The sequence below is a fragment of the Esox lucius genome, chromosome 13 (assembly GCF_011004845.1).
Source record: "Esox lucius isolate fEsoLuc1 chromosome 13, fEsoLuc1.pri, whole genome shotgun sequence".
Lineage (NCBI taxonomy): Eukaryota > Metazoa > Chordata > Actinopteri > Esociformes > Esocidae > Esox > Esox lucius.
The window spans coordinates 9822089-9849565 of record NC_047581.1 but is presented as its reverse complement, the minus strand read 5'-3'; the positions used below and the strand labels follow the sequence as shown (position 1 = coordinate 9849565).

Below are 27477 nucleotides of genomic sequence, written 5' to 3'. Positions count from 1 at the left end.
GTAAAGTGCATCAGCAAGCATTTTTCACTGACCTAACCTGGGAACGCTTCAGCACATTCGCTCTTAGTCCTTTAGTGTGGTGTTGAAGACACTTTATGAATACTGGCCCTGAAGTATTTAAAGCAGGGCACGATTTGGAGAGTTGGTTGAAGTATGTCTCAAGTGTTCCCCGTCTTGTGTGTAAGGGCTCTCTGTGGAGCTTCACCAAGAAAACATTTTGCCCACGCCATTACAAAACAATATGGCATTTTTTTCGGCAGCCGTTTAAAACTGCTAGTACTGCAGTCCACGGTGTTCTTATAGACACAGTAATTGCAAAAATGACTGCAGTGTCCTGCAATCATATCGCACTCTGACCACAATCATTTTTTCCTAAGGGTGTGGTAGGAACCAAACTGATTAAGTTGCAGTTAGCCTGTCCTTTCAGTGCTCTGTTACATCAGCACGGCCAGAATACCTCCCCCCATGAAATAACAGATAAACGACTGCATATTTCAACAAACCCACTGCTGCCCTGTAAAGGCAAACCAACAGCTCTTAGAAGCCATTCCAAGTTTGCTTTCCAAATGGCCTTCTACACCCTATAAAGTGCTATACTAAATGGGCCCTTATCAGAAGTATAAGAAACAGGGTCGTATTTGGGAAGCGTATCAGGCCTGGCTGGGATCCACGATGATAATACTGACCATGCAGCTGGAATGGAGCCAAATTACTCCCTCCCTTTAAAACCTATTTATTACGAGCACGTCATTATTCACACTTCAGCCATTATGTAACAGTAGCCCTTTTCTGAGAGGCTTGGCTTTATGCTAGGTTATATGAAAAACAGAAATCACCCTTGTATCAGGCTTTATAAATAGCTGCAACACTGGTTTAAGTTCTGTTTGTTCCAGAGCTCTGGGAATTCAGCACAGCCTGTTTCTGCCTCATCTACTTCCTCCTGTATGAATGGAGACGAGGATGAGTAAAGAGTTTCAGCTATTCACACCGCTGGGAGGTCTGTCTTGCCCTTAGCAAGTTCCTCCGTGTGCTTGTGTGTGCGCATGCGTTTGTGCGAGAGAGAGCTTACTAGGGAAAGAGAGAGAGAAAGGAAGAGAGAGAGAGCGCGCAAGAGAATACAGATCAAGGCGACCAATCCAAGCTTCTTGCAAGGCTGCTCTGTTCACCAGGAAGAAAAGGCCAGAGCACTGCAGGGAAGCAACAATGTTGATAAAACCCCACGGACCAAAGTTCTGCTTACTTCCAACCTCTTTCCATTTCAATACAGCTACGCAGCCGTACCAGCCCCCCAGCACCCCCCAGTACATCGACAGTGGAACGTACAGGACGAAAGTAATATGAGATTTGAATATGCCTAACTGTATTTGTTCCATTACCTAAAGCGGTGGTCAGAAGTAGTGCCATGGGCAGGGAATAGGGTGCCTTTTGGGATGCCCACTTTGAAGTAGCTCAAGAGGAATTAGCCTTGTTGCTCCTTGCCTTCAATGTTGCCTGCTTAATTAAAAGCTTAAATGAATTATTTAGGCTCTTGATGAGACGGGCATCGGGACCAATGAATAACTGAGAGGGAACCAGTCAGGCTCTCAGAGGGAAATAGTGTTCTGAACACCAGGGCAGTACATGCCTTAGGAACATAGAACAGTCTGCTGGGATAACAGTCTGTTGCTTAACGTGTAGGAGACAAGAAGGCCCACTGTTCGTCTCCTAAAAACAAAATGGTGATGTAACAATTACAGTTCCCTGCATATTTCTTTTGGCTCTGTACTCCAAAGGTTTGGATTGAAAATTAAACAATTACTATGAGGTCAAAGTATACATACATTTTTGTAATTTTTTTGTGTACAGTGGATATAAAAAGTCTACACACCCCTGTGAAAATAACAGGCTTTTGTGATGTAAAAGAATGAGACAAAGATAAATCATGTCAGAACTTTTTCCACTTTCAATGTGACCTATTATGTGAACAATTCAATTGAAAAACAAACTGAAATCTTCGAGGGGAAACATGAAAAATAAGTGTGCACACCCTCTTATAACTGGGGATGTGGCTGGGTTCAGAATTAATCAATCACATTTAAACTATTTTAAATAGAAGTCATTACACACCTGCCATCATTAAAAGTGACTCTGATTAATCACAAATAAAGTTCAACTGTTATAGTAGGATTTTCCCGACATTTTCTTAGTTGCATCTCAGGGCGAAAGCCATGGACCGCAGAGAGCTTCCAAAGCATCAGAGGGATCTCATTGTTGAAAGATATCAGTCAGGAGAAGGGTACAAAATAATTTCCAAAGCATTAGACATACCATGGAACACACTGAAGGCAGTCATCATCAAGTGGAGAAAATATGGCACAACAGAGATATTACAAAGAACTGGATGTCCCTCAAAAATGTATGGAAATTCGAGAAGAAAACTGGTCAGGGAGGCTTCCAAGAAGTCTACAGCAACAATAAAGGAACTGCAGGAATTTCTGTCAAGTACTTGCTGTGTGCTACATGTGACAACAATCTCCCATATTCTTCCTATGAATGGGCTATGGGGTAGGTTGCGAAATGAAAGTCTCTTAATACAAAGAAAAACATCCAAGCCTGGCTGAAGTTTGCAAAAACAAACATCAAGTCTCCCAAAAGCATGTGGGAAAATGTGTTATGGTCTGGTGAAAACAAGGTTGAACCTTTTGGCCATAATTCCATAATGTTTGGCGCAAAAACAACACTGCACATCAACCAAAGAACACCATACCAACAGTGAAGCATGGTGGTGGCAGCATCATGCTTTAGGGCTGTTTTTCTTCAGCTGGAACCGGAGCCTTAGTTAGGGTATAGAGAATTATGAAAAGTTCCAAATACCAGGCCATTTTGGCACAAAACCTTAAGGCATCTGTTAGAAAGCTGAAGATGAAGTTCACATTTCAGCACGACAACAACACAAAGCACACATTCAAATCCACAAAAGCTTGGCTTCACCAGAAGAAGATAAACGTTGTGGAATTGCCCTGCCAGAGCCCAGACATGAATCCAATTGAAAATTTGTGGGGTGATCCGAAGAGGGCTGTGCACAGGAGATGTCCTCACAATGTGACAGATTTGTAGCGCTTTTGCAAAGAAGAGTGGGCAAATATTGCCACGTCAAGATGTGCCATGCTAATAGACTCCTACCCAAAAAGACTGAGTGTTGTAATAAAATCAAAAAGTGCTGCAACAAAGTATTAATTTAAGGGTGTGCACACTTATGCAACCAGGTTATTTTGAGTATTGTTTGTTCACGTTATAGGTCACATTAAAGGTGGAAAAAGTTCTGACATGATTTATCACAAGAACCTGGCATTTAAGCAGGGGTGTGTAGACTTTTTATATCCAATGTACATATTGTAGCTACCGTTTCAAAATTACAGCTAATTTTTAAGTGTAGGTCAAATATTGGAACAATTGGATTGACAGGTGTTTCTGGTTCATCGGGTGTGATCCATCCCAGTTTGTGTTGGCCTAAGAAATGCCAACATTTGCTCTTGATTCTAAGCTTTGATTTTGCAACTGGAGACTACAACTGTAATTGGGGTCTGTCAACATGAAGACCAGAAATTTGTCAATTAAATTAAAGGAAACCATTGAGACTGAATCTCTGAAAATATATACAGTGGGGAGAACAAGTATTGGATTCTCCTCCATACAGACCTTCTTCAGATCCTTCAGGTTTCGGGGCTGTCGCTGGGCAATACGGACTTTCAGCTCCCTCCAAAGATGTTCTATTGGGTTCAGGTCTGGAGACTGGCTAGGCCACTCCAGGACCTTGAGATGCTTCTTACAGAGCCACTTCTTAGTTGCCCTGGCTGTTTGTTTGATGTCGTTGTCATGCTGGAAGACCCAGCCATGACCCATCTTCAATGCTCTTACTGAGGGAAGGAGGTTGTTGGCCAAGATCTCGTGATACATGGCCCCATCCATCCTCCCCTCAATACGGTGCAGTCGTCCTGTCCCCTTTGCAGAAAAGCATCCCCAAAGATGATGTTTCCACCTCCATGCTTCACGGTTGGGATGGTGTTCTTGGGGTTGTACTCATCCTTCCTCCAAACACAGCGAGTGGAGTTTAAACCAAAAAGCTCTATTTTTGTCTCATCAGACCACATGACCAACAGTTGTTGCCTTCTCACCAAGCTGCTTGCCTATTGTCCTGTAGCCCATCCAAGCCTTGTGCAGGTCTACAATTTTATCCCGGATGTCCTTACACAGCTCTCTGGTCTTGGCCATTGTGGAGATGTTGGGGTCTGTTTGATTGAGTGTGTGGACAGTGTCTTTTATACAAGTAACGAGTTCAAACAGGTGCAGTTAATACAGGTAATGAGTGGAGAACAGGAGGGCTTCTTAAAGAAAAACTAACAGGTCTGTGAGAGTCGGAATTCTTATTGGTTGGTAGGTGACCAAATACTTATGTCATGCAATAAAATGCAAATTCATTTTTTTATAAATCATACAATGTGATTTTCTGGATTTTTGTTTTAGATTCCGTCTTTCAGAGTTGAAGTTTACCTATGATAAAAATTACAGACCTCTACATAATTTGTAAGAGGGAAAACCTGCAAAATCGGCAGTGTATCAAATACTTGTTCACCCCACTGTAAATCATAAACACAGCCAAAACCTTAAGCTTACCAAATAACAATTGTTTGGAAAATCATTAAAAAGAACTGTCATGCTCAACAATCTCAAACATCCTGGTAGGACAAGGAAGGATTTTACAGTAGATAACCAAAAAATATTTTAAAACAACTCCATGACAGAAAAAAGGCTTCAGGGGCTGCAGTTGTCCTCATAAGTTTTTATTATCTGGCAGAAATTATGAAATTTTGTATGACTGATCATGCAATACAACTTTTATTTGAGGATAGTGATCATATGAAGCCATTAATTATCACATAATTGTTTGGCTACTTTTTAAATCATAATGATAACAGAAATTACCCAAATGGCCCTGATCAAGTTTACATACCCTTGAATGTTTGGCCTTGTTACAGACACACAAGCTGACACACACATGTGAAAGTGTCAATTCAAGGTGAATTTTCCACACCTGTGGCTTTTTAAATTGCAAATTATGTCTGTGTATAAACTGTCAATGAGTTTGTTTGCTCTCACATGGATGAACTGAGAAGGCTAGATACTGAGCCATGGGGAGCAAAGAAGACTGTCAAAAGACCTGCAAAACAAGGTAGTGGAACTTTATAAATATGGAAAAGGATATAAAAAGATATCCAAAGCCTTGCACATGCCAGTCAGTACTGTTCAATCACTTATTAAGCGGTGGAAAATTCAGGGATCTCTTGATACCAAGCCAAGGTCAGGTAGACCAAGAAAGATTTCAACCAAAACGGCCCGAAGAATTGTTCTGTATACATAGAAAAACCCACAGGTAACCTCAGGAGAAATTCAGGCTGCTCTGGAAAAAGATGGTGTGGTCGTTTCAAGGAGCACAATACAACGATACTTGAACAAAAATGAGCTGCATGGTCGGGTTGCCAGAAAGAATCCTTTAATGCAACAATGGAGAGGGGTCAACAAGGCCTATAGAGAACAGAATACCATCCCCACTATGAAGCATGGTGGTGGCTCACTGATGTTTAGGGGTTTGTGAGCTCTAAACGTATGGGACAATTGATGGCAAGATGAATGCATCATGTTATCAGAAAATACTGGTAGACAATTTGCATTCTTCTGCACAAAAGCTGCACATGGGACACACTTGGACTTTCCTGTACGATAATTTGACCCTCTAGTGGTTACAGCAGAAAAAGGTGAAGGTTCTGGAGTGGCCATCACAGTCAATATTATCGAGACACTCTGGGGAGATCTCAAACGTGCAGTTCATGTAAGATGACCAAAGACTTTGCATGACCAGGAGGCATTTTGCCAAGACGAATGGGCAGCTATACCACCTGCAAGAATTCAGGGCCTCATAGACAACTATTACAAAAGACTGTACACTGTAATTGATGCTAAAGGGGGCAATACACAGTATAAAGAACTAAGGGTATGCAGACTTTTTTTTTCTTGTTGCCATGTTATGTTTTATGACTGTGCCATTCTGTTATGACCTACAGTTGAATGTGAATCCCATTCAACATGCACTCACCAAAAGGATTGTTAGAAGCACCTGTTCAATTTCTCATGAATGCAATTATCTAATCAACCAATCACATGGCAGTTGCTTCAATGCATTTAGGGGTGTGGTCCTGGTCAAGACAATCTCCTGAACTCCAAACTGAATGTCAGAATGGGAAAGAAAGGTGATTTAAGCAATTTTGAGCATGGCATGGTTGTTGCTCAGTTACTGGGATTTTCACGCACAACCATTTCTAGGGTTTACAAAGAATGGTGTGAAAAGGGAAAAACATCCAGTATCCGGCAGTCCTGTGGGCAAAAATGCCTTGTTGATGCTAGAGGTCAGAGGAGAATGGGCCGACAGATTCAAGCTGATAGAAGAGCAACTTTGACTGAAATAACCACTCGTTACAACCAAGGTATCTAGCAAAGTATTTGTGAAGCCACAACACGCACAACCTTGAGGCGGATGGGCTACAACAGCAGAAGACCCCACCGGTTACCACTCATCTCCACTACAAATAGGAAAAAGAGGCTACAATTTGCACGAGCTCACCAAAATTGGACAGTTGAAGACTGGAAGAATGTTGCCTGGTCTGATGAGTCTCGATTTCTGTTGAGACATGCAGATGGTAGAGTCAGAATTTGGCGTAAACAGAATGAGAACATGGATCCATCATGCCTTGTTACCACTGTGCAGGCTGGTGGTGGTGGTGGTGTAATGGTGTGGGGGATGTTTTCTTGGCACACTTTAGGCCCCTTAGTGTCAATTGGGCATCGTTTAAATGCCATGGCCTACCTGAGGATTGTTTCTGACCTTTATGACCACCATGTACCCATCCTCTGATGGCTACTTCCAGCAGGATAATGCACCATGTCACAAAGCTCGAATCATTTCAAATTGGTTTCTTGAACATGACAATGAGTTCACTGTACTGAAATGGCCCCCACAGTCACCAGATCTCAACCCAATAGAGCATCTTTGGGATGTGGTGGAACGGGAGCTTCGTGCCCTGGATGTGCATCCCACAAATCTCCATCAACTGCAAGATGCTATCCTATCAATATGGGCCAACATTTCTAAAGAATGCTTTCAGCACCTTGTTGAATCAATGCCACGTAGAATTAAGGCAGTTCTGAAGGCGAAAGGGGGTCAAACACAGTATTAGTATGGTGTTCCTAATAATCCTTTAGGTGAGTGTATGTTGTAAATATATCAAGGGGATGTTTTATGTTAGCCGTGTATGGCTTCCACTGGAACTGGCTTAGTTTTTATCATTGATGGTATAAGTCTGACGGCAGCAGTAGAATGACTAAAGAAGGGTACAGAAATATCTGCCTGTTCAAGTACAAGCCAATGCCACAGACTCATTGGATGGTGTTTCACATTACAGCAAGATGACGACCCCAAACCTGCTGCCATAGCAACTACAGAGTTTTGCAGGACCAAAACTGGTGACACCAATATGTAGACAAACACCATAAAAAACAAAAACTGAAAATCTGTTCCACATACTACTTTTGGAGTATAGAGCCAAAAAGAGCTTCACTGTGCCAATAATTAGGGGCACTGTATATTATACAAAAAAAACCATTTAATTCCCAGGAATATATCAGTCATCTGGATCAATGGCATTCATCTATGATATTGTGTATGGTATTTACAATTCATGTCTGGTTCCCATGTCCCAGTGCATGACAAGCACAAATGTTTGGTTGCAAGAATACCCAACACCCACTTCAAAACTGGCTATTGGCCCACCAATATTTGGCTGACCAGGGATCTGCCAAATATTGATTATGAATGGGTGTGGGGGTTTATTTATTTCGAATCACCATTAGGTAAAGACATGGCGAAAACTGTGTATAAAAACATGAGGATACACTATCCAGTGGGTTTCAAAAGGGATTACAACCACCATTCTTCATCTTCTGGTATGTGCACATCACACCAAGACATACAGGGCATCAGGTCAGAAAGGAGTCATACTTTACTCAGCCAAGATCTCATAGCCTGACAAAGGACTAGACAGCTGAAATCAATCTTTACTACAACCTGAGTAGTAAGTAGTGCAAGGCTCTTGGAGGGCGTTGTACAAAACTAAGTCACCATCGATTGGATCATGGTTAACAAATCGAAGTATCAAAGTCAATTACAACTTTTCTAAGCAATGGTTTAGGTCAGTGTTTCTCAACCCTGGTCCTGGGGACCCTAAAGGGTTCACACTTTTGTTTTTGCCTTAGCACTCCCATACTTGATTCAAATTGAAGACTTGATGTTAGTTTGATTGTCAATCAAGTGTGTAAATGGTAGGGCAACATTTGTACTAGGTGTGTGAATGCTCGGGCAAAAACTAAAACATGCACCCCTTGGGGTTCCCAGGACCAGGATTGGGAAATACAGCTTTAGGCTACAAATGTGTTTTCCGGACCTGGTCCCGGTTCTGAGACCAGTCAGCACTGATAGATTGTTTATTTTTATTTTGCCATCCAAAAATGTGAGGTTATCACATCCAGACTCTTTGCAGAGAAGAAACCTCCGTGCATGTGGCATAGCATTTGATGAGATCAAGGAGTATGGCCAACCAGGTAACATTATGCCAATGTCAGCATAAATATTTTATTCTACCTACACATTTAAATATGTTTAAGGCATTTCATAGAAGAATGTATACAGAGATATGTGAAATGAATGAACATTGTGAAAACTGATGTAAGGTCGACAATACATTATGAGTCATAATGAATAGGTCTCTTAACTAAGCTGAACCCATAGAACACTCAATTAGACAAGCACCTGTTTGTCTGAGGTTTGTAGACTCCTCAATCCAAGCTAAAGGAGCCATGCTGCTATGCAATACCCATAGATACCCAGAACAGTATAATTTATTCATATTCATGTATGTACTGTGTTTATTTTATTTATTCACCAGACATTTTGCAAGATAAAATCCGTTGAGATTCAGCGTTGGTTTTCAAGAGCGCCGAAATAAGTGGATCTCTTTAAATATGCCTACGCCAAGGCCAACTTGTTTTCAATCCCCAGTTTTGAGCAAACAACAATATTCATCAAGAACATAAGCACATCCATTAGAGGACATATTAACTGAATGCATAGAAAATATATTTACTTTGTATTTTACAAATCTATGTTTTCTTAGTGATCTATAACAACCTTGCATGGTGTATTTTATTTGGTTAACTGGCGTAGGCATCAGTCAAGCTCAGAATCCTTTGAAGAAACTTAGCTTTTGAATTAGCTGCAAGTTGTGTATTCTACACTGAACTGATGAAAGGAAATTATATTTGTCACACAACAACCTCCATCCTGATAAAAACACACAGAGGAACTAATAAAACACACTATCTTTAAAACAGTACCTACCACAGGTAGCAAACCCTAAAATAATGTCACACTTGAAACATACATTTTCCTGAATAGAGAAGAGAATCAGGCCCACTGCGATTAAACCCCAAATAGTACCCTATTCCTCATTTTCAACTGACTCCACTCCTACTGGTCCTGGTGAAAATCACTCCACTATAAAGGGAATAGGGCACCATTTGGGAAGCATTCAGACTGTCTCCCTCAGATTACAGAGCACTTCATCTATTTTGATTCCACATTGCCAGGGTGTGCTTTTCTTTGTGTGACAGTGCCAAGCAACCGCTAGCTGCTCTAACAATATGCAGCTACTTGTCATTTCAAGCCTCATTTCTGAGTATATTGGGTTATGTAACGGTAATGGAATGTAAGTGGAGGACGGGGGGGTTGAAGGCAACGGAGTGAGAGCATTCGTATCAGATGGCACCCTATTCCATACTTAAGTGCACTGCAGGGCCAATAGGACTCTGGTCAAAAGTAGCAAACTGCATATAGGGACTAGGGTCTCAAATATGCTATATCTGGCTACATGGTACTTTCTCTCCTCAGACTAGTCCAGCAAAAACAACTAAAAAGTTCAGCTAAGGTTGCATTTGAGCCACAGGCCAGGATAAGGAGATAACATTCATGACCAGTGATGTAGAATAAAATACAACATTGATTTTGATGGGATTAAAACCATTGCCTTAAACTGTACCTCAAGCCAATGACTGTCTCTCCGTTTCTGCAGACCACACTTCATTAGTAGTTTTTCTTTCACTGGGCTTGTTAGGTTTCTCCAGTAAGTAACTGATAGATTAAATGCTGTACTTAGTGTACGACTTTGGAAGAGGGCATTTAATTCGTCTTGGAATGTAAAATGATCTAATGTAATTTGGATCCTGTAGCTTTAGGATGTTTATGTCCCATAGTGCGGTGTTGGTGCAGGCATGAAGTCTTTGTTTTATGGTCTTTGTAGCTTGTTTATTTAGCCGGGAATAAGCCAATATGCGTTTGGATAAGGATTTCCATGCACACACAAACACACACGCGCACAGAGCCTACCTTGACCGCCTCCATGTGTGATACTCTGTCAAACAGCATGTCGTTGACAGTGACAATCTGATCCCCGACTCTCAATCCCTCAATCTCGGCAGACGTTCCTGGCTCCACCAGTGACACATAGATCCCCACGCCATGTTCCGAGCCTCCGCGGATGCTGAATCCTAAACCCTCATTGCTTTTGCTGCGTCTCAGAGTCACTTGGCGGATTTCTCCGACAGGCTCTCCTAGCACGAAAGTCTGGGGAGCTGTCCCATCAACGGTGGTGCTGGATGCATCCGAGCCAGGGCACGCTCCTGATGCATCGCAAAAAAGAGGCGGCTGAGGCTCGTGCGAATTCATAAAGGTTGTAGTGGGAATTGGTACATCTACAAAGCCTTCAAGGTTGTTGCCGCTGTTTGGTGGTAGATGGTCTGTCTTAAGGTACAGGCCCTCCGAAGTATACTGGTCGAACAACAGCTGGTCTGAGCGCGGAATGACCAACCGTAACATGGGTAGGAGTTGTCGTTTATTCTGGGTGTTGAGGATTATTTTAAGAGTTTGAACCAAGTCGAAGACGTTGCGCTTCGCGTGGTAAACATTGAGACAGTGGATAAACTGTTCTCTCTCCAAGTCTGTGAGCAGCAGGTTGAGCGCGTTGTGCAGCTTACGAACGTTGGCTGACAGCGCGCGGCCGCCCGACCCTGTCCCCGGGTTGGCGGCAGTTGAATTGAGTGAAACACGCTCCAAATCACTACTCATCATACTACAACTTTATCACGAATACCGCACCGCAGGCAGGGATGGTCAGATCAGGCATTTGAAATACCGCTATGGAAGTCTCTCCAAAAACACATTACCGCACCGCGATTCTTTGATGAAATCAGCTTTGAAAGTGGTCATCTCTCGGAAGCCTGTAAGTAGCGACAAAAAATAACTGCTCACCACTGTAGTCGCCACTGTGAACATTCTGGTTTTGTGTAATGATGCATTTTAGATCCTTAGATGATGGTCAGGAAAGTATTGCTTCAACAATTCAATAAAAATGTTCGTGCATGCGTCGGAACATTCCGAGGCTTCTAGGCTTCACACTACTGGGCTACAAGTTTTTTTTTTTTATCAAAGAAGACGCCACAAACGTGCGCGCTGTTGCGCAACAATTTACAAGCAATTATTAAGTGCCATCTACATCTGGTGTATTCCTTTGGTTTATTAAGCAAATTAGTTGGCAAATGTTCTATACCTAAAAAAACATAAATTGATAATTTATTAAAACCGAAATGTAACGGCTGGTTGTGTTTCGATCGTCTCAGGATTCCCCCAAATTGCAACGAGGCTAGGTGATCTTCATCTCTCGGATAAGATTTTATAATGTTCACTTGTATGCTTCGCTCAGACTTGCTTTCTCGCTCAGACCTTTTCAGAATAGGAAATGACGCGGATGTGTGGACTATTCGAGTGTGTGTGTATGTGTGTGTGTGTCTGTGGCTCTGTGTATGTTGCTTAGAAACTGACAGCGGATCGTGTACAAACACATCGGATGCTTGGCGCTACATGATTTGCTGTTATTGAATAAACACATGGAAATAATGTACGTTTTCAGACAGATAAAGCATAACCACGCTTCGTTTAATCAGCTAATATAATATTTCATCATTTACAGGGCCGCTACAAGGCCTAGTGAGGGACTACTTCCTTTTATTTACGTGAAGGCAGAAAGGCAGGACCTCAAATCCTTATTCAGACCATTATATTCAGCCTAGCAAATTGATTCATTATAGTATTGGGGGCACCTCTGTGGCTATCTTATTTGCTGGCTGTCAACTTGTAATGATAAAGATAACCGGATGAGCATCCAACAGCAGTTAAGCTTATAAAAAGCTGCATGATCCAGTTCAATACAGACTTAATCTACTTATATACACTTTACAATGGGCTATTAATAAACACTACCTTCGCCAGCAATAACTGAACAATGTTCCATATAATATTTATTTGACAGGTTGCACTGTGCTAAAAGGTAAGTGAGCAGTGTGGCAAGCATTTGTAATGGGTGTTTATCAGACGAATCAGACCAAAGACAATGTTCGCAAAAAGATATGAATTTCATTGTTCAACATCTTCGTGTAATACCTGTTTTGCATAGGTTTACTCACTTTTTCCCCACACAGTTTTCTACGCAGTTGTGTACAGCTATTCTTGCGGGGACCAGAAAACAAACAACAACACCTCAAAGTAAGCTATATTCTAACACTATGCCTAATTATAACTTTGACCCTTTTATCCCCACAGGGGATAACCCTAAACCTAAACTTTATGCATAACCTTACCCAAACACTAACTCATAAACCTAACCTCAATCCCTAAACTTAACCATAATTCTAACCCTAACCTAACCCCAAGTCAGATAAAGCTTCTGATTAAAGTAAGAACTGGCCAAATGTCCTCTTCGCATGAAACCACTTCACATGATTTTCCTTATTTTACTATCATTGTGAATAATGTTGGTCCTCACTCTGATAGTAAAACAAAAACACACACTCTCTCAGCTCTCTTTTCCCTTCACACACACAAGCAACCACCAAAGGATGCACATAAAATGCTATTTATATACACACAACTTTATTAAATCACTATAATATTGTACGGTATATGCCAAGCACTGTAGTCAAATACCTCCTGAGACAGTGTGATTCCTCTAATGAGCTGTAAAACAACAACAGAATCAATCTGCGCTCACTACCGGCAAACAGCTCCTTATTTTTGGCCAGAATTCTGGTCCAAAATACTGCTCTAATTAGGGAATATTTTTGGGGACTAACCAACAATGGATATTAACCAAGGCAACAGCCAACCAGCCTGCCAATCTAATTTTGTTCAGCTCTGGCCAACTCTTAATCATATTAACACAAAGACATGATTGCTCATTTACTAGACAGCACGTCCATGTAAGAATATGTGTTGTCTTAGTTGTCTGAAATAAAGGGAAGTTGGTCGGGTCCGCTTTCTACAAAGCCAAGCAGCACACAGAGCAATATACATTTTAGTACTTTTATTGACACCCTTACCCATTTCAAACCACGTCCCCCTTGAGAATCAAACCCATAGCTTCTGGTGTTGCAAGAGTCATGCTCAACCAACTGGGCTACAAGAGACAGATACGACCCCCTCATCTCACTATATATCTACAGTGAGGGATTATTTGATCCCCTGCTGATTTTGTACGTTTGCCCACTGACAAAGAAATTATCAGTCTATAATTTTAATGGTAGGTTTATTTGAACAGTGGGAGACAGAATAACAAAAAAATCCAGAAAAATGCATGTAAAAAATATTATAAATTGATTTGCATTTTAATGAGTGAAATAAGTATTTGATCCCCTCTCAATCAGAAAGATTTCTGGCTCCCAGGTGTCTTTTATACAGGTAACAGGTTGAGATTAGGAGCACATACTGAAAGGGAGTGCTCCTAATCTCAGTTTGTTACCTGTATAAAAGACACCTGTCCACAGAAGGCCAAGACCAAAGAGCTGTCCAAGGATGTCAGGGACAAGATTGTAGACCTACACAAGGCTGGAATGGGCTACAAGACCATCGCCAAGCAGCTTGGTGAGAAGGTGACAACAGTTGATGCGAATATTCGCAAATGGAAGAAACACAAAAGAACTGTCAATCTCCCTCCGTCTGTGGCTCCATGCAAGATCTCACCTCATGGAATTGCAATGATCATTAGAACGGTGAGGAATCAGCCCAGAACTTCACAGGAGGATCTTGTCAATGATCTCAAGGCAGCTGGGACCATAGTCACCAAGAAAACAATTGGTAACACACTACGCTGTGAAGGACTGAAATCCTACAGCATCCGTTAGGTCCCCCTGCTCAAGAAAGCACATGTACAGGCCCGTCTGCAGTTTGCCAATGAACATCTGAATGATTCAGAGGAGAACTGGATGAAAGTGTTGTGGTCAGATAAAACCAAAATTGAGCTTTTGTCATCAACTCAACTCGCCCTGTTTGAAGGAGGAGGAATGCTGCCTATGACCCCAAGAACACCATCCCCACCGTCAAACATGGAGGTGGGAATGTATTTCTGCTAATGGGACAGGACAACTTCACTGCATCAAAGGGACGATGGATGGGGTCAAGTTTATTTATATAGCACAATTTATACATAGAAGCAATTCAATGTGCTTTACAGTGAAAACTAAAATACAAAATGCAATGTAAATTAAAACATTCAGATTGTTACAATTCTCTAGCTCAGCTGTCTCCAGGGGGACAGCATGAACTTCAACACCCCGGTATCTCAATCCTCACATTCCAATGCTAGGATGAACCCGTCAGTCCCTAAGTGAGAGAATCATTGCATCAATGTCTCTCTTGGCTTTCTCCAGAGGGACATTTATGCTATGTCTATACTTTTATTTTCATCCTCAATGAATTACAGTTACCATTACTGTTTACTGAACCACCCCGGTATCTCAATCCTCGAGCTCCAGCGCTTGGATAAACTCGTCAGTCCTTTTGTCAGAAAATACCCTACATCGATGTCTAAACAGGAGCACAAGAACTTGCATTAACTGTCATCCGTAGATTGTAACATTTACACAGAGGTTATTCCTCTGACAGTACCAGAACTTGCATTATGATTGGTAAAAGATAGCAAAATATACATTTAATAACAAAATAAATCAAAAAGAGAAATACAAAATACAGCATAATAATAAAGCATAGAATAAGAGAATATAAAAAATAAAACAAATAAAAACATAGGAAGCTATAAAAGCTGTACCGTCACATCTTGGGTGAGAACCTCCTTCCCTCAGCCAATTTTTGAAATTTTTCTGGATTTTGTTGTTGTTATTCTGTCTCATTAAAATTATAGACTGATAATTTCTTTGTCAGTGGGCAAACATACAAAATCAGCAGGGGATCAAAAAAAATGTCTCTCACTGTATACCTACATGATGCAAAAATACATTCCTTGACTACCCTCATGAATACATAATGAAATACAGCTTGGTCCTAGATCTTTTTGTGCTAGCTTGCCAAGTCTGTGGTTGTCATTGTCAAGTAAAACATTTGAATGATGGTATGTAACAGTGAGTTGACATCAAATGCACTGCCTTAATGTACACCAAAATACAATATCAACTTATCTGGTTCCAGATGTTAATCTTCTCTCGCAAACCCCTAATGAGAGACAAAGACTGAACCCAAAATGGCAACCTGGATACAAAAGTAGTGCACCCTACAAGGGAATTAGGGTGCTATTTGGTTCTTTAGAAAGGAAAAATATGGTCAACAGATTGTGGAGGAGGGCTGGTTCCTCTGATGAATGACTTAGCATTTAATACAAGGAAAGTGACTCATGCTTCACCCTGCCAAAGAGTAACACCAGTAATATAGCAGGATCAATGTGCCTTCATAAACCTCCATTCAGGTCATACTCTTAAAATCCCTTGGTTCCCCAATGGCCCTGTATTCCCTATATAGTGCACAGTGTTTGAACAGAGCTGATAGAGGTTTAACCTGCAAATAAAACAGATTTTTTTTGGACATTCACTTAACATCAGAATGTTGAGTCATGATTTTATGGGTACCCATACAAACATATTAGATCAAATTCTCTTTATAGGAACATGAGGTAACAATAGAATACACATGGGCCTGGTCACAAGTAGTTTAATATTTGTTTAATATATTGTGTTTTTGGGGTATTCCAGAAACATTCCATGCTATCTAGAAATGACCAATGACAGAATCTAAAAATGTAAACCTTTTTACATATGTGAATACTCATTAAGATGTCTAACATTTACTTTGATTCTTTGAGATTCCCAGAGTAGTCGGATATGTTCAAGGCGTGAGATAAGTCAGAGACATACAGTAGAATCAGATTAGGTGTTTTCAGCTTGCTGTAGAGTTAGGGCAGTTCTGAAACAACCTTCTCAATGAATCATGGCACCATTGGTAACTGAGGATGCCCAAATAGCTCTACCGTTAATGTTATTGTCGTTCGCCACGTTATCGCCACATTCTCTGTTAGATATTGTAGCGCCTTGAAATGCATTCCTTGTCCCCTCGTGCAAGAACACAAGTCCCTCGGTTCTACCAGAGGGTGGGTGGGCATAAACGCTACACGTGGGAATGAACTGAAGCCCGATCATTAAAGGACTCTGTTTCATAAGTCATCAGAGCGGAGCTCTGCAAACCTCCATTTGTGACGACAGCTAAAAGTGTCTGACATGTCACTCTGCGGTGACTAACTACAGCCTAGACCACTCCACTTCAACCGCACTGCTGTGCTAAAGGGAGGGTCCTAACTGGTGCTGTAGTCCCGAAGTTGTGCACTAAACAGGGAATACGGGGTTGTTTGGGATGCGGACATTATCCTCTGGCCCTCCGCATTTAATTTACAAAGGCGCCTTTTTTTCACAGCAGTCCCCATTATCGGAGACTGGAAGTCCCTAAATGTTATTACTTTCTGTTCAATGAGGGCTCTTAAGTAAAGTAGTCCTTATAGAATAAGGGAATGGTATTGTTGCATTGTCCTATCTCATTAATAGAGCCAATCCCACAAGCTGACAGGAAGTGGGGAAAAAGTGATGCATTTAAAGGGGCAATCTGATGTTCAGACCATTACAAAGTGGTCACCAGCCACTGAGGGATCGGGCGTGAGTAATATAACCACACTCGAATCCATACACAGAACTACACATGGACCGACCATTCATGATATCCAAATAATACTGGAAATCATGAAGAGGCTGCAGAGGGTTTATTTGTAATTATCTTGTAAAACAGTATATACTATTCACTCTGATGGGGAAGGTTAAAAAGCTCACAAGGGTATTTACAAGTTATCTTCGAGTGTGGACCGGTGTATATATAATAGATTTACAAGCCTACCATAAAAGGTGGTACCAATTGCAGATTTCCCATTTAACCACCTGTACAACATTCCTAAAGAATCTGTTTTGAACCAAACTCTGGGCGACACACCGATTCTATTCTCTCTGAGCTGCTGGAAAACGTCTGTGGTTTTGACAGTCAGGTGGACAGGTGAACACAACACGTAGTCCTTCAGTCGGCCCCAGAAAAAGCACATTACCCAAACTCAGCTAGGGTCCTAACCACAACAGGAAGGTACTACGCTCTTGATCGGGAGCTAGAGTTGTGCCAATTACATCTCGGTCAATAGTAGGTCATTCTAGAAGGAATGGGGTTTGGCCTGAAGCGGCCTCCCCGGTGGACTCGGCCGACGCCGGTCTCTTACGACGCTGCCGCCTGACCGGCTGTTGCGGGGTTCACATCTTCCCGGTAGGCGTAACAGCTAGGGAAGATACCAATGTTACCGGAGCAGTGTCCCTCCAGCCACTCTTCATTCACTGGAGGGACAAGAAGATGGGGGGGGGGGGGCAGAGAGAGAGGGTGAGTCGTTTGTCACAACGGGGAGTTTAAGTACCCTACTTACTTTGCACTTAAAACGCACACAATTTCATTATTTCTCCTGTTTCCCTCACCATTACTTAGAATATCAATAGTGTCTCCCTCACTGAACTCCAAGTCCTCCGGTCCCTGCGGCGCATAGTCATAAAGCGCCACCATCTGGTAGAGAATGGTACGGTTGAGCAGAAGGTCCTCAGTCTGACACCAAGACCGAAGGAATGCAAGGGTTAGCTATTATTATGCCATTAGGTAAACATCCTCTTAAGGTTTTTCTGTTCCATCAAGGCATTTGCACGAAGAAAGCCTCTACTCTCATCGAGGCGAGATGCCCGGACCAAAGAAGCCGGTTGCAAAGTTCTGAGTTGTTTAGCGAACTCCGGGCACTGTTGTGTGTCTTGATGAGTGTAGAAGCTTTCTTCTGGCGCGATGTCTAAATAGCTTGTTAACATGGGGGTGGCATCTACTTGTAGTTTTTAATTATATACCCTCCGTTATTGCCCTAATAGAGGGTAAGGGTATTTTCAAAAGTGTAGCCATTTCATTAGCCATTACCTACTTTATAAACAAACAACATTTGACACCTCATGTTTGTAACACTAGTGAGTTAGGAAGTCACAGGTGACATGTCATGACCCCGTTTGACCTGGGCCCCATGGGTCATACCTGACACCACAGTGTTGTCCTGCCTCCCTCCGACACCTCCAGCAGAGCCTTAAGCCCCTCCTCCCCATCCAGAGGCTTCAGCACCTGGGAGCCATGCTGCTTATGTCTAGGGGAGAAAGCAGACAAAGAGGAGGAGAGGAGAGGAGAGGAGAGGGAGGGGTCAATTGGACCCACATGAGCTGTGAAGTTTTCAAGGTAGTAGCAGCGCTTGTCGAAATTCGCGCTGACATAAATAGGTTGCCATGTCTGAAGTTACCTGAGGCGCAAATGTGAGGCGGGCTGCCCCAATTTCTGTGCAATTCTCTGCTGTAGTTGGTCGCACGGAGTGCCTAAAGGGACACTCAGAGCCACGGTGTATCTGTAATGCACCTTCACCACCACCGAGCCGTCCGGGACTTCAGTCTGTGAGTCAAGACAATCATCAAGTCAGTCAGCCATTCAATCACCGGTTCAGTGAAACAGTCAGGAATCAGTCATTCTCTCTGTCAGTCAGCCAGCCACTCAGTCAGCCAGCTGTCAAACAGTCAGCCAATCAGTAAGTCAGTCTGTAAGCCATTCAGTCAGTAATTTGGTGAGTAAGTCAGTAAGCCTTGCAGTCAGTCAGTCATTCAGTAAGTCATCAGGCATTCTGAATTCCGGCATTCTGTATGTCAATCAGTCATCCAAATTGTCAGTCAGCCAGTCAGTCAGTTCAGGAAGATATGGAAAGTTGCACCGAAAAAAAGACATCCATATGATTTCAGCGCAGGCATCTAACATTTTAAGAGGTTATTTCTTCTTACAAAAATAATTCAGGTCACACAGGCATGATCAGGAACAAAAGCCAGATGTGGTCACCCACTAAATTTTTTTATTTGGTTCCTTCTTCTGAATTGACTTAATCAGGCCACATCAACAACATTCTACTTATTACCCCACTACAAGACTTGCAAACACCATGATTCATAAAATGCAATAATCTGTATGCTGAACAATATTCTACTGTATTTAGCTATATTGCACCATATTGTCCTGTATAGTATAGCCACAGCATATTGTACTGTATAGTATTGCCATACTGTGTTGTCCTGTATAGTATAGCCATACCATATTGTCCCGTATATTGTATCTATACCATATTGTCCTGTATAATATAGCCATAGCATATTGTCCTGTATAGTACAGCCATACCGTGTTGTCCTGTATAGTATAGCCATTCTGAATTGTCCTGTATAGTATAGCTATACCGTATTGTCTTGTATAGTATATCTATACCGTATTGTCTTGTATAGTATATCTATACCATATTTTCCTGTATAGTATAGCTATAACGTATTGTCCTGTAAAGTATAACTTTACTGCACAGTACAGAACTGTATTCAACTAGAAGGATGCACAGTGTAATATATTTCAGTGGCCTGCAACTTAAGGACAGATCTACTAGGGGTTTGCACCAATCTTTTGAGCGATAAATCCCATTACATGAATCATCCGTCGTGCCCTTGACTCACAGGTTCAGTGGGACTGTCCACTGTGACTGAGTACTGTGGTGGCGGGCTGTAGGAGGTTGGTGAACGGCTGGCAGGGCTGTAGATCCGTGCCTGCGTCCCGCTGTCTGGGCTCTCTGCAGGTGAAATACAGCATGGCAATATTTAACGCTGTAGACTTCAAATAAAAAATGTCTATATTTACAGTCAGTTATATGGGGCTGGTGGAATGGCTGTTGGTGCTGGTGAATAAACATCAACTGCAATAGCTGGGATAGATGCTGGCCTACCTCCACCTGTTTCGTCTCTGGAGGGGTTCAACAGGGTGAGCCCACCCTGGGAAGGCTCCATGGGGCTGGGCTGTCTGTCCGGGCGAGAGGGGGGCTTGAGGCCTGGGGGGAGAGGAATCCCACTGGGAATACTCTGTGGTTGGAGACAGAAAAGGTAGTCAAGGTAACAGGTCCGGCCATTAAAGCAGTGAAACATCCAGAACGGCTTTTAATCAATACTGTTCCTGTGACACCTCATCATTAAAATCCACAGGAATTCAACAACCTTGTCTTCCCACTCATCTAGAAGCACTAACCAGGTGCAACATTGGCACATTTTAGAGCGTCCTCTGTGACACACAACTTATTTATAAAAAATTTTTACATGGAAGCTTTGCTCAGAACGTTGAGAGAATAGTCCAGGTGAGATAAAAAAAAAAGACACCTCAGTCTACCTCCACATCCTGTTCATTTTTGTGTCATAGAATGTGGTAAAATAGTAGAAACTCATACTTTATCCTTTTTTCTGCCTTTAAACTTCTTAGCATCCACCAGTTCTAGCAGAGTCATGGGAACCAGTCCTTTCTAAGAGAGGAAAGAGATACAATAGAAAATGTTGAACAGTGATAATAAGACCATCATCAGAAATAACCTATTGAAGTAGTAGGTGTTGTGTGGCTGTTGCTTTAGGAAAGTGGAAAAAAATCCTCAAGTGACTATAGCGATGGTGTGGGGGGTGGGGTCCCAGACAGCTACTTGTGGGGAGATTCTGACATCTCATGTGAAATTCTGACATTGTTTTGGGGGGTTTTACAACAAAAGCGTCAATGTCACAATGTAGGAGTGTCCCCTTTCTGTGCTCTGTGTCTCACCTGTCCATCATGTATCACCGTGGCCATTCCTTCCTTGTCCACATCACTGAAGACAAACACCATGGCCCCCTCGGGCACCGTCAGCTGACCGGGGCCCCGGGCCACGTGAGGGGAATGCAGGCGCATGTACCGGGAATCCCTGTAAGGAGAGCTGGTCTTAATGCCTCTCTAGCGACTCCCTCAGGCGGCTTGCACACCTGCAATAACTGACCCTAGCCCTTTGACACGTTGACCCACGTGGTGCGGAAAGGAGCAGAATGCCTTGAGTGCTCATGAGGAAAGCACGGCTCACAGCGAAGGGTACCACGGTCGTGTCGGGCACAGCGCAACCTTTTTAAGTACAGACGACTCACATCGGCATGTTTATTACTAACGTTGCAGTCGGAGACCTTTGCCTAGACGAGATAGCGTGACATTCGAGCCGCCATGCTAACAATACACATCTTCTTTGGATTCCAGTAGTGGCTCCACGCTTCTCCCACGGTCACCGTGACTAATTACATTCATTTCTGGGACATAATGAAATGTCAGTGTGAATAATGCTACTTACTCGACTGCATCCACCTTGGGCTCGTAGTATCCAGGTTTCTGTTAAGAGGGCAGTCACAGTCAGGGGGAGGTGTAAAAGGCATGCTCTCCGTCCCAAATGGCAACCTATGTCCATAATATGGCACCACCGAAAGTAGCACACCGAATAGGGAATTGGGTGTCATTTGGGATGGGACTTCATTGGCAAAATAATTTTCACTGCATTCAGGCTCACCTGTGTCCTGAGAGGTTCGAATCCACCAAAGTCATCGTTGGGAATCATTGAAGAAATGACCTGAAAGTACAAGAAAGGCTGTGATTCATTTCACACACAAAGAAGCACACAGAGATAAGTCACTCTGTCTTCACCCTACTATTAATTCTGTACTGCCCTTTTTTTGAACAACATCTCAATTGGCACCATTCAAAAGAAGTACTCTTTAAAGGGGAAAGGATGTGATTTAGGATGCCCCTATGTGACTCTGGAGGTCTCAGTCAGTCGAGGTTACTCTACCTTTGGTTTGCCCAGGAAGTCTCTCTGGACTAGTTGTTCTATGTCCACTTTCCTGGGGCGGAACACCTCTCCCTCCGGTACCAATAGAATAGGCAGCACCTCTTTCCTCTGAGGGTGGACACAAACACACAGACAGAGAAAGAGAGAGCTTATGAGAGAGTTTGTGAAAGAGTGTGGGAGAAAGAAAGTGTGTAAGTGAAAGAGAAAGGGAGAGAGTGGAGTAAGTCAGGACAGATTTAAATGCAGCCCTGAAGGATTTACCACCACCACACCATGCCAAAGTCAAAACACAGCCAATGAAGATTTACCACAACCACACCGTGCCAATGTCAAAACACAGCCAGGAAGATTTAACATACCATGCCAATGTCAAAACACAGCCAGGAAGATTTACCACCACCGCACAATGCCAATGTCAAAACACAGTCAGGAAGATTTACCACAACCACACCATGCCAATGTCAAAACACAGCCAGGAAGATTTACCACCACCACACCATGCCAATGTCAAAATACAGCCAGGAAGATTTACCACACCATGCCAATGTCAAAACACAGTCAGGTAGATTTACCACCACCATACCATGCCAATGTCAAAACCCAGCCAGGAAGATATACCACCACCACACCATGCCAAAGTCAAAACACAGCCAATGAAGATTTACCACAACCACACCGTGCCAATGTCAAAACACAGCCAGGAAGATTTATCACCACCACACCATGCCAATGTCAAAACACAGCCAGGAAGATTTACCACCACCACACCGTGCCAATGTCAAAACACAGCCAGGAAGATTTATCACCACCACACCATGCCAATGTCAAAACACAGCCAGGAAGATTTACCACCACCACACCATGCCAATGTCAAAACACAGTCAGGAAGATTTACCACCACAATACCATGCCAATGTCAAAACACAGTCAGGTAGATTTACCACCACCATACCATGCCAATGTCAAAACCCAGCCATGAAGATATACCACCACAGCACCATGCCAATGTCAACACAGCCAGATTTTTTTTTTCATGACCTCAGAAAAACAAACGGGAAGAACCCCTATATGTGGTCACAGAAACCTGGATTAACCTAGGGTAACATCAATCTGGTACTCTTGGCCATTTTGAAATAGGAAAAAAAATTTAAATGACAAATGCTTAAACAGACAACTCCCTTAGCAAGTCAATAGTGAGCGCACGCATGAGAAATTCCAGGAATGTTAACACAGGGCAACAAGGCAGGTTACATAGTGATGTAAGAAAACCAGGGCTTCTCAACACTGAAATTGTTTGCACACTGTGTAACCTGAAACATGGAAGCTGAAACAATGGAAGGCAACCATTCTGCATAGAGACGATCATCCCAAGTCTGAAGTGAACTTGACTGACAACTTACAGATATTTTTTCAAAAGCCACTTCCATATTTCCTCCTCTTTTCTCCTGGAGGGCAGAGAGCAGGAACTCCTGGGCCTTGTCGAACTGGCCAAGTCTGGAATGGGCAGCCGCTGTGTTATTCAAGACCTGGACAAACATGGAGATCATGTCACAAATGGAACCTTCTTTATACAGTTCACTGCATTCTCTATGTGGTGATATTAAATTTTTTGGAAGCCCTAAGGATTAGATGTAGGACACAGGGCACAGAGCTCCACGATAACTCTCTCCATATGCTTATATGGAGAGGAAATACTCCACAATGACTCGTGGGAGAACTAAATGAAGCTGCTATCAAAAACATTGGTGTCTTCATCTCTAAACATAATTACATAGAAATGTCTAAGTAGCCAAGGCCTAATTTCATTTGATTCAATCGATGTCTAACAAATTAATAAAACAGGGACCATATTAGGTTTGGTTGATACCCTTGGGAATATATATCCCAGAATAAATGTCCTGAATACATTTGCCCGACAAACACATGTAGACACATTCACTATATGATTTTTCAAGTTGCCTTCCCAGTTTAAATAAACAACAATTGACGTGTCAAACAGTTGTTAGGCCTGTTTCAGACAATCACAGCCCCAGGTGTACATGGGGTAGGAACGTGTTTCGCCCTGAGAGGTATTCAGTATTGCGAAACCGGCATTTCCCATTCCTTCAATGAGGCTTTGTTATGGCTCCCTACCAGGTGGGGTTTTCTCCTTTTACTGAACAATGGTGTTGATATAATGGATATGGTGATATTTCCAGTCGCTAACTAAATGTCATGGTGCCCAATACCTATATAGTACACTTTTTTTAATAAGTGCCCTATTATACTAGGTTCCAAGATTCCTGTATAGGAACCAGTATGTCATTGGTATGCATAATAAGTTGAAATATGAGCACTGTAGAATTGGATTGTCAGAGGTATCTTTTACAGTACGGTCCTCTGATACTAGTAAATGATGTACAACTAAAAGGTAAATATATGGTTTTGTTATGGTAGAAGTACACGTCAATCAAGTACACGTCTGTAACCGTGCTGTTAGTACTGTACAAGTACAGCTCTATACGCATGTTGTTAGTATGGTACAAGTACAGCTCTATACGCATGTTGTTAGTATGGTACATGTACAGCTCTATATGCCTGCTATTAGTATGGTACAAGTACATCTCTATAAGTGTGCTGTTAGTATGGTACAAGTAAATGTCTATAAGCGTGCTGTTAGTACGCTACAAGTACAGTACATCTCTATAAGCGTGCTGTTAGTACAGTACAGGTAAATATCTATAAGCGTGCTGTTAGTATAGTACAAGTACAGCTCTATACACATGTTGTTAATATGGTACATGTACAGCTCTATACACATGTTGTTAATATGGTACAAGTACATCTCTATAAGTGTGCTGTTAGTATGGTACAAGTACATCTCTATAAGCATGCTGTTAGTATGGTACAAGTACAGCTCGATACGAATGTTGTTAGTATGGTACAAGTACATCTCTATAAGCTTGCTGTTAGTATGGTACAAGCACAGCTCTATAAGCATGTTGTCAGTATGTTTAGCTGTGAGTGACCTGCCAGCTGTAGAGCTTGTAGTGGAGTCCCAGCTGTTTGTAGTCAATGACCATGTTCCCTCTCATGTTTTTCTGAGCCAAAATGCAGTCATTCAGAGCTTCCTCCTGCCTGTGTGAGCACAAAAGCAACACACACACACAGACACAGGCGCAAACAGGCACACACAGGCACACAGATGAAGGAGAGAGAATGTCAGATATAAAATCTATGTTCAAAAGACAACCAAATTCCACCTGAATATCATACTGTATAGTTCATTGAAAGAGAGAAACAGCTCAGTAGAGAGACAAAGGGCATTCATTTGGCAGAGAGGTCTTCTTACCGGTCTGCCATCATGTGTACTCCAGCTCTTTGGAAAAAACCAACAGCAAGTCTTTCATCTTTTGCTATGGTTTGGTCTAGAGCCTTAATATCACAGGGCAACAGGGAAAATATCAGCCACACACATACAGATAATTCTTTTTCATTTTGATCAATCACTTTTCAAAAACAACTTTTCTGACTTACTTTGATGGCAGGCTCCAGCTGGCCCAAGGCGAGGTGGGCAGAGGCAGCCACAAACAGAGTTCGGGATGTGGGCTCAGAGATCTGGTCGAGCTTAGACAGAGCACCCTGCCAGTCCCGGGCATCCACCGCCTTCACCGCCTCATCCCACAATCGCAGAAGTTCTGTATACAACATGCTCCTATTTAAAATAGGAAATAAAAATAAAAAAGTTATATTTTACAACAGAAGTTTTAATTAGCCACTGTGTTGTAGGTTTTATTTCAAATGTGTATTACAACACATTTGGACCTATGTATCAGAACACACTTGGGCGAATACAGTCCACACCTGTGAATAACAAAATCGTCATTGAACTCAGACATGACAAGACAATCGATTAAAGAGACAGTCTGAGATTTAACCATCTCTTTAATTGATTAACTTGTGCAGCCTGAACTTGACAAAGATCAACTTAGATTATACATTTTAATTATTTGCAGGTGGGGACTGTATTCCTCCAAGTGTGTTCTAATACACATGTGAAATACAAATTAACATAATAATTAGTCTCTCACAAAATGTACATAATGAACTACTTGAAAAAAGGACTTCTTGAGCATTTATTGCTTTTAAGTTTAAGATGTATTTATTGAACCTTTAAATAATGAACTACTGGTATATCAAATAAATGTTAATGATTTCAAAAGAACATTTAAAAAAATGCTACTTACTGGTATTTTCTCTAAAACAAAGGAATAGAGGTTGTGTGTCTGTTCTGGGTTGGAATGAGCTTTGTTTTGATCCTGAGTTCAGTCTGTGGTTTCTTGTATATTCAACCAGTGCACCTTAAAGTCAAAGCTGCTTATATGAGACAGCAGAAAATTGGTCAATCCTGCTCTACAAGGAAGTCCCTGTGGTAGAAAGGCGTTCAAGAAAACTATGCAGGGAATGCCCCTGGACAGCCCCCCTCACTGACTGGCTACTCCCTCCCTACATAGTCCACACCCCACACAGTCCACTACGTTAGACCAGTGTCCATAGGGCAAAAGTAAAATATTATTGCACTATATATAGAATATGATCAAATTTGTGATTCACTCGCTGAGACGTGGAAAATAGCATGTACAGTAAATGATAGCTCTGTGAAGTGCTTTTGAGGAGTACGAGGAAAAGGCTGAAGGTTTCCACCCACTGAGTTTGACTGATGTCATAGATGATTCATAGGTAACTCAGTCATTATGAAATGTGATCACGGAAGCATTACTTTCTTTCTGGTAATTCAGAGAAAGCTGAGCTTTAAATGGTCCAGAAAGAGGAAGAATAAAAATGTAGCCATTATCCATTTCCAAGATCTGTTTTGTTTCAGCACTAACCTTTCAATCGGTCGTTACCTACAAACAAGGATGTGATGATTTACCTGTTCCCATAGCAAAGAAAATTCAATAAACCAAGTTCCCTTGAGGTGACAATGTCTTATACTGATTTAAGGTGAATGGCCATAGAGTAAGAATATCTAAAAGCAGTTAGTCAGTTAGTTTTTAGGGTTTTATTGCAAAATAATTTTTGTAATTCTTCAATACCATACATTTTTCCGATAGGGATTTTAATCTATGACAATTATAAAAACACATTGTTGCTCATGTATACCCTGAAATTATACGCCGATCGGCCATAACATTATGACCAGGTGAAATGAATAACACTGATAATCTCG

General features: G+C 42.0%; 2 protein-coding genes across 3 annotated transcripts in view; both read right to left on the bottom strand.

The window, feature by feature from the left end:
• LOC105023352 (whirlin) overlaps window positions 1-11844 on the bottom strand; it is a 54552-nt gene extending 42708 nt beyond the window's left edge. For both annotated transcript variants that reach the window (XM_020052213.3, XM_020052214.3), the window contains exon 1: window positions 10529-11844. In XM_020052213.3, coding sequence (XP_019907772.2) covers window positions 10529-11269 — 741 coding nt within the window. In that variant the 5' untranslated portion in view covers window positions 11270-11844. The remainder of the gene's footprint in view (window positions 1-10528) is intronic.
• A 4334-nt stretch (window positions 11845-16178) lies between these two features.
• LOC105023320 (NADPH oxidase activator 1) lies at window positions 16179-27029 on the bottom strand. The gene is made up of 16 exons (XM_010892415.4): window positions 26495-27029; window positions 25785-25962; window positions 25600-25682; window positions 25277-25385; window positions 23669-23794; window positions 22269-22376; window positions 21990-22049; window positions 21777-21814; window positions 21227-21365; window positions 20868-20939; window positions 20376-20508; window positions 20110-20222; window positions 18876-19021; window positions 18620-18725; window positions 18031-18154; window positions 16179-17895 (listed from the first exon to the last, which is right to left on the bottom strand). The coding sequence occupies exons 2-16, from the start codon at window positions 25956-25958 to the stop codon at window positions 17780-17782; spliced, it is 1647 nt and encodes a 548-aa protein (XP_010890717.1). The 5' UTR covers window positions 25959-25962; window positions 26495-27029; the 3' UTR covers window positions 16179-17779.
• Window positions 27030-27477: the final 448 nt, after the last annotated feature.

Bases quoted from the DNA above. Each gene is read 5' to 3' on its own strand.
- LOC105023320 (XM_010892415.4), bottom strand. From the start codon at position 25,958: ATGTTGTATACAGAACTTCTGCGATTGTGGGATGAGGCGGTGAAGGCG. The intron at 25,386-25,599 runs GTAAGAAGACCT...GTGCTCACACAG, and splicing joins GTACACATGATGGCAGACCG to GCAGGAGGAAGCTCTGAATG. The intron at 18,155-18,619 runs GTATGACCCATG...TCTTGGTGTCAG, and splicing joins GGACAACACTGTGGTGTCAG to ACTGAGGACCTTCTGCTCAA.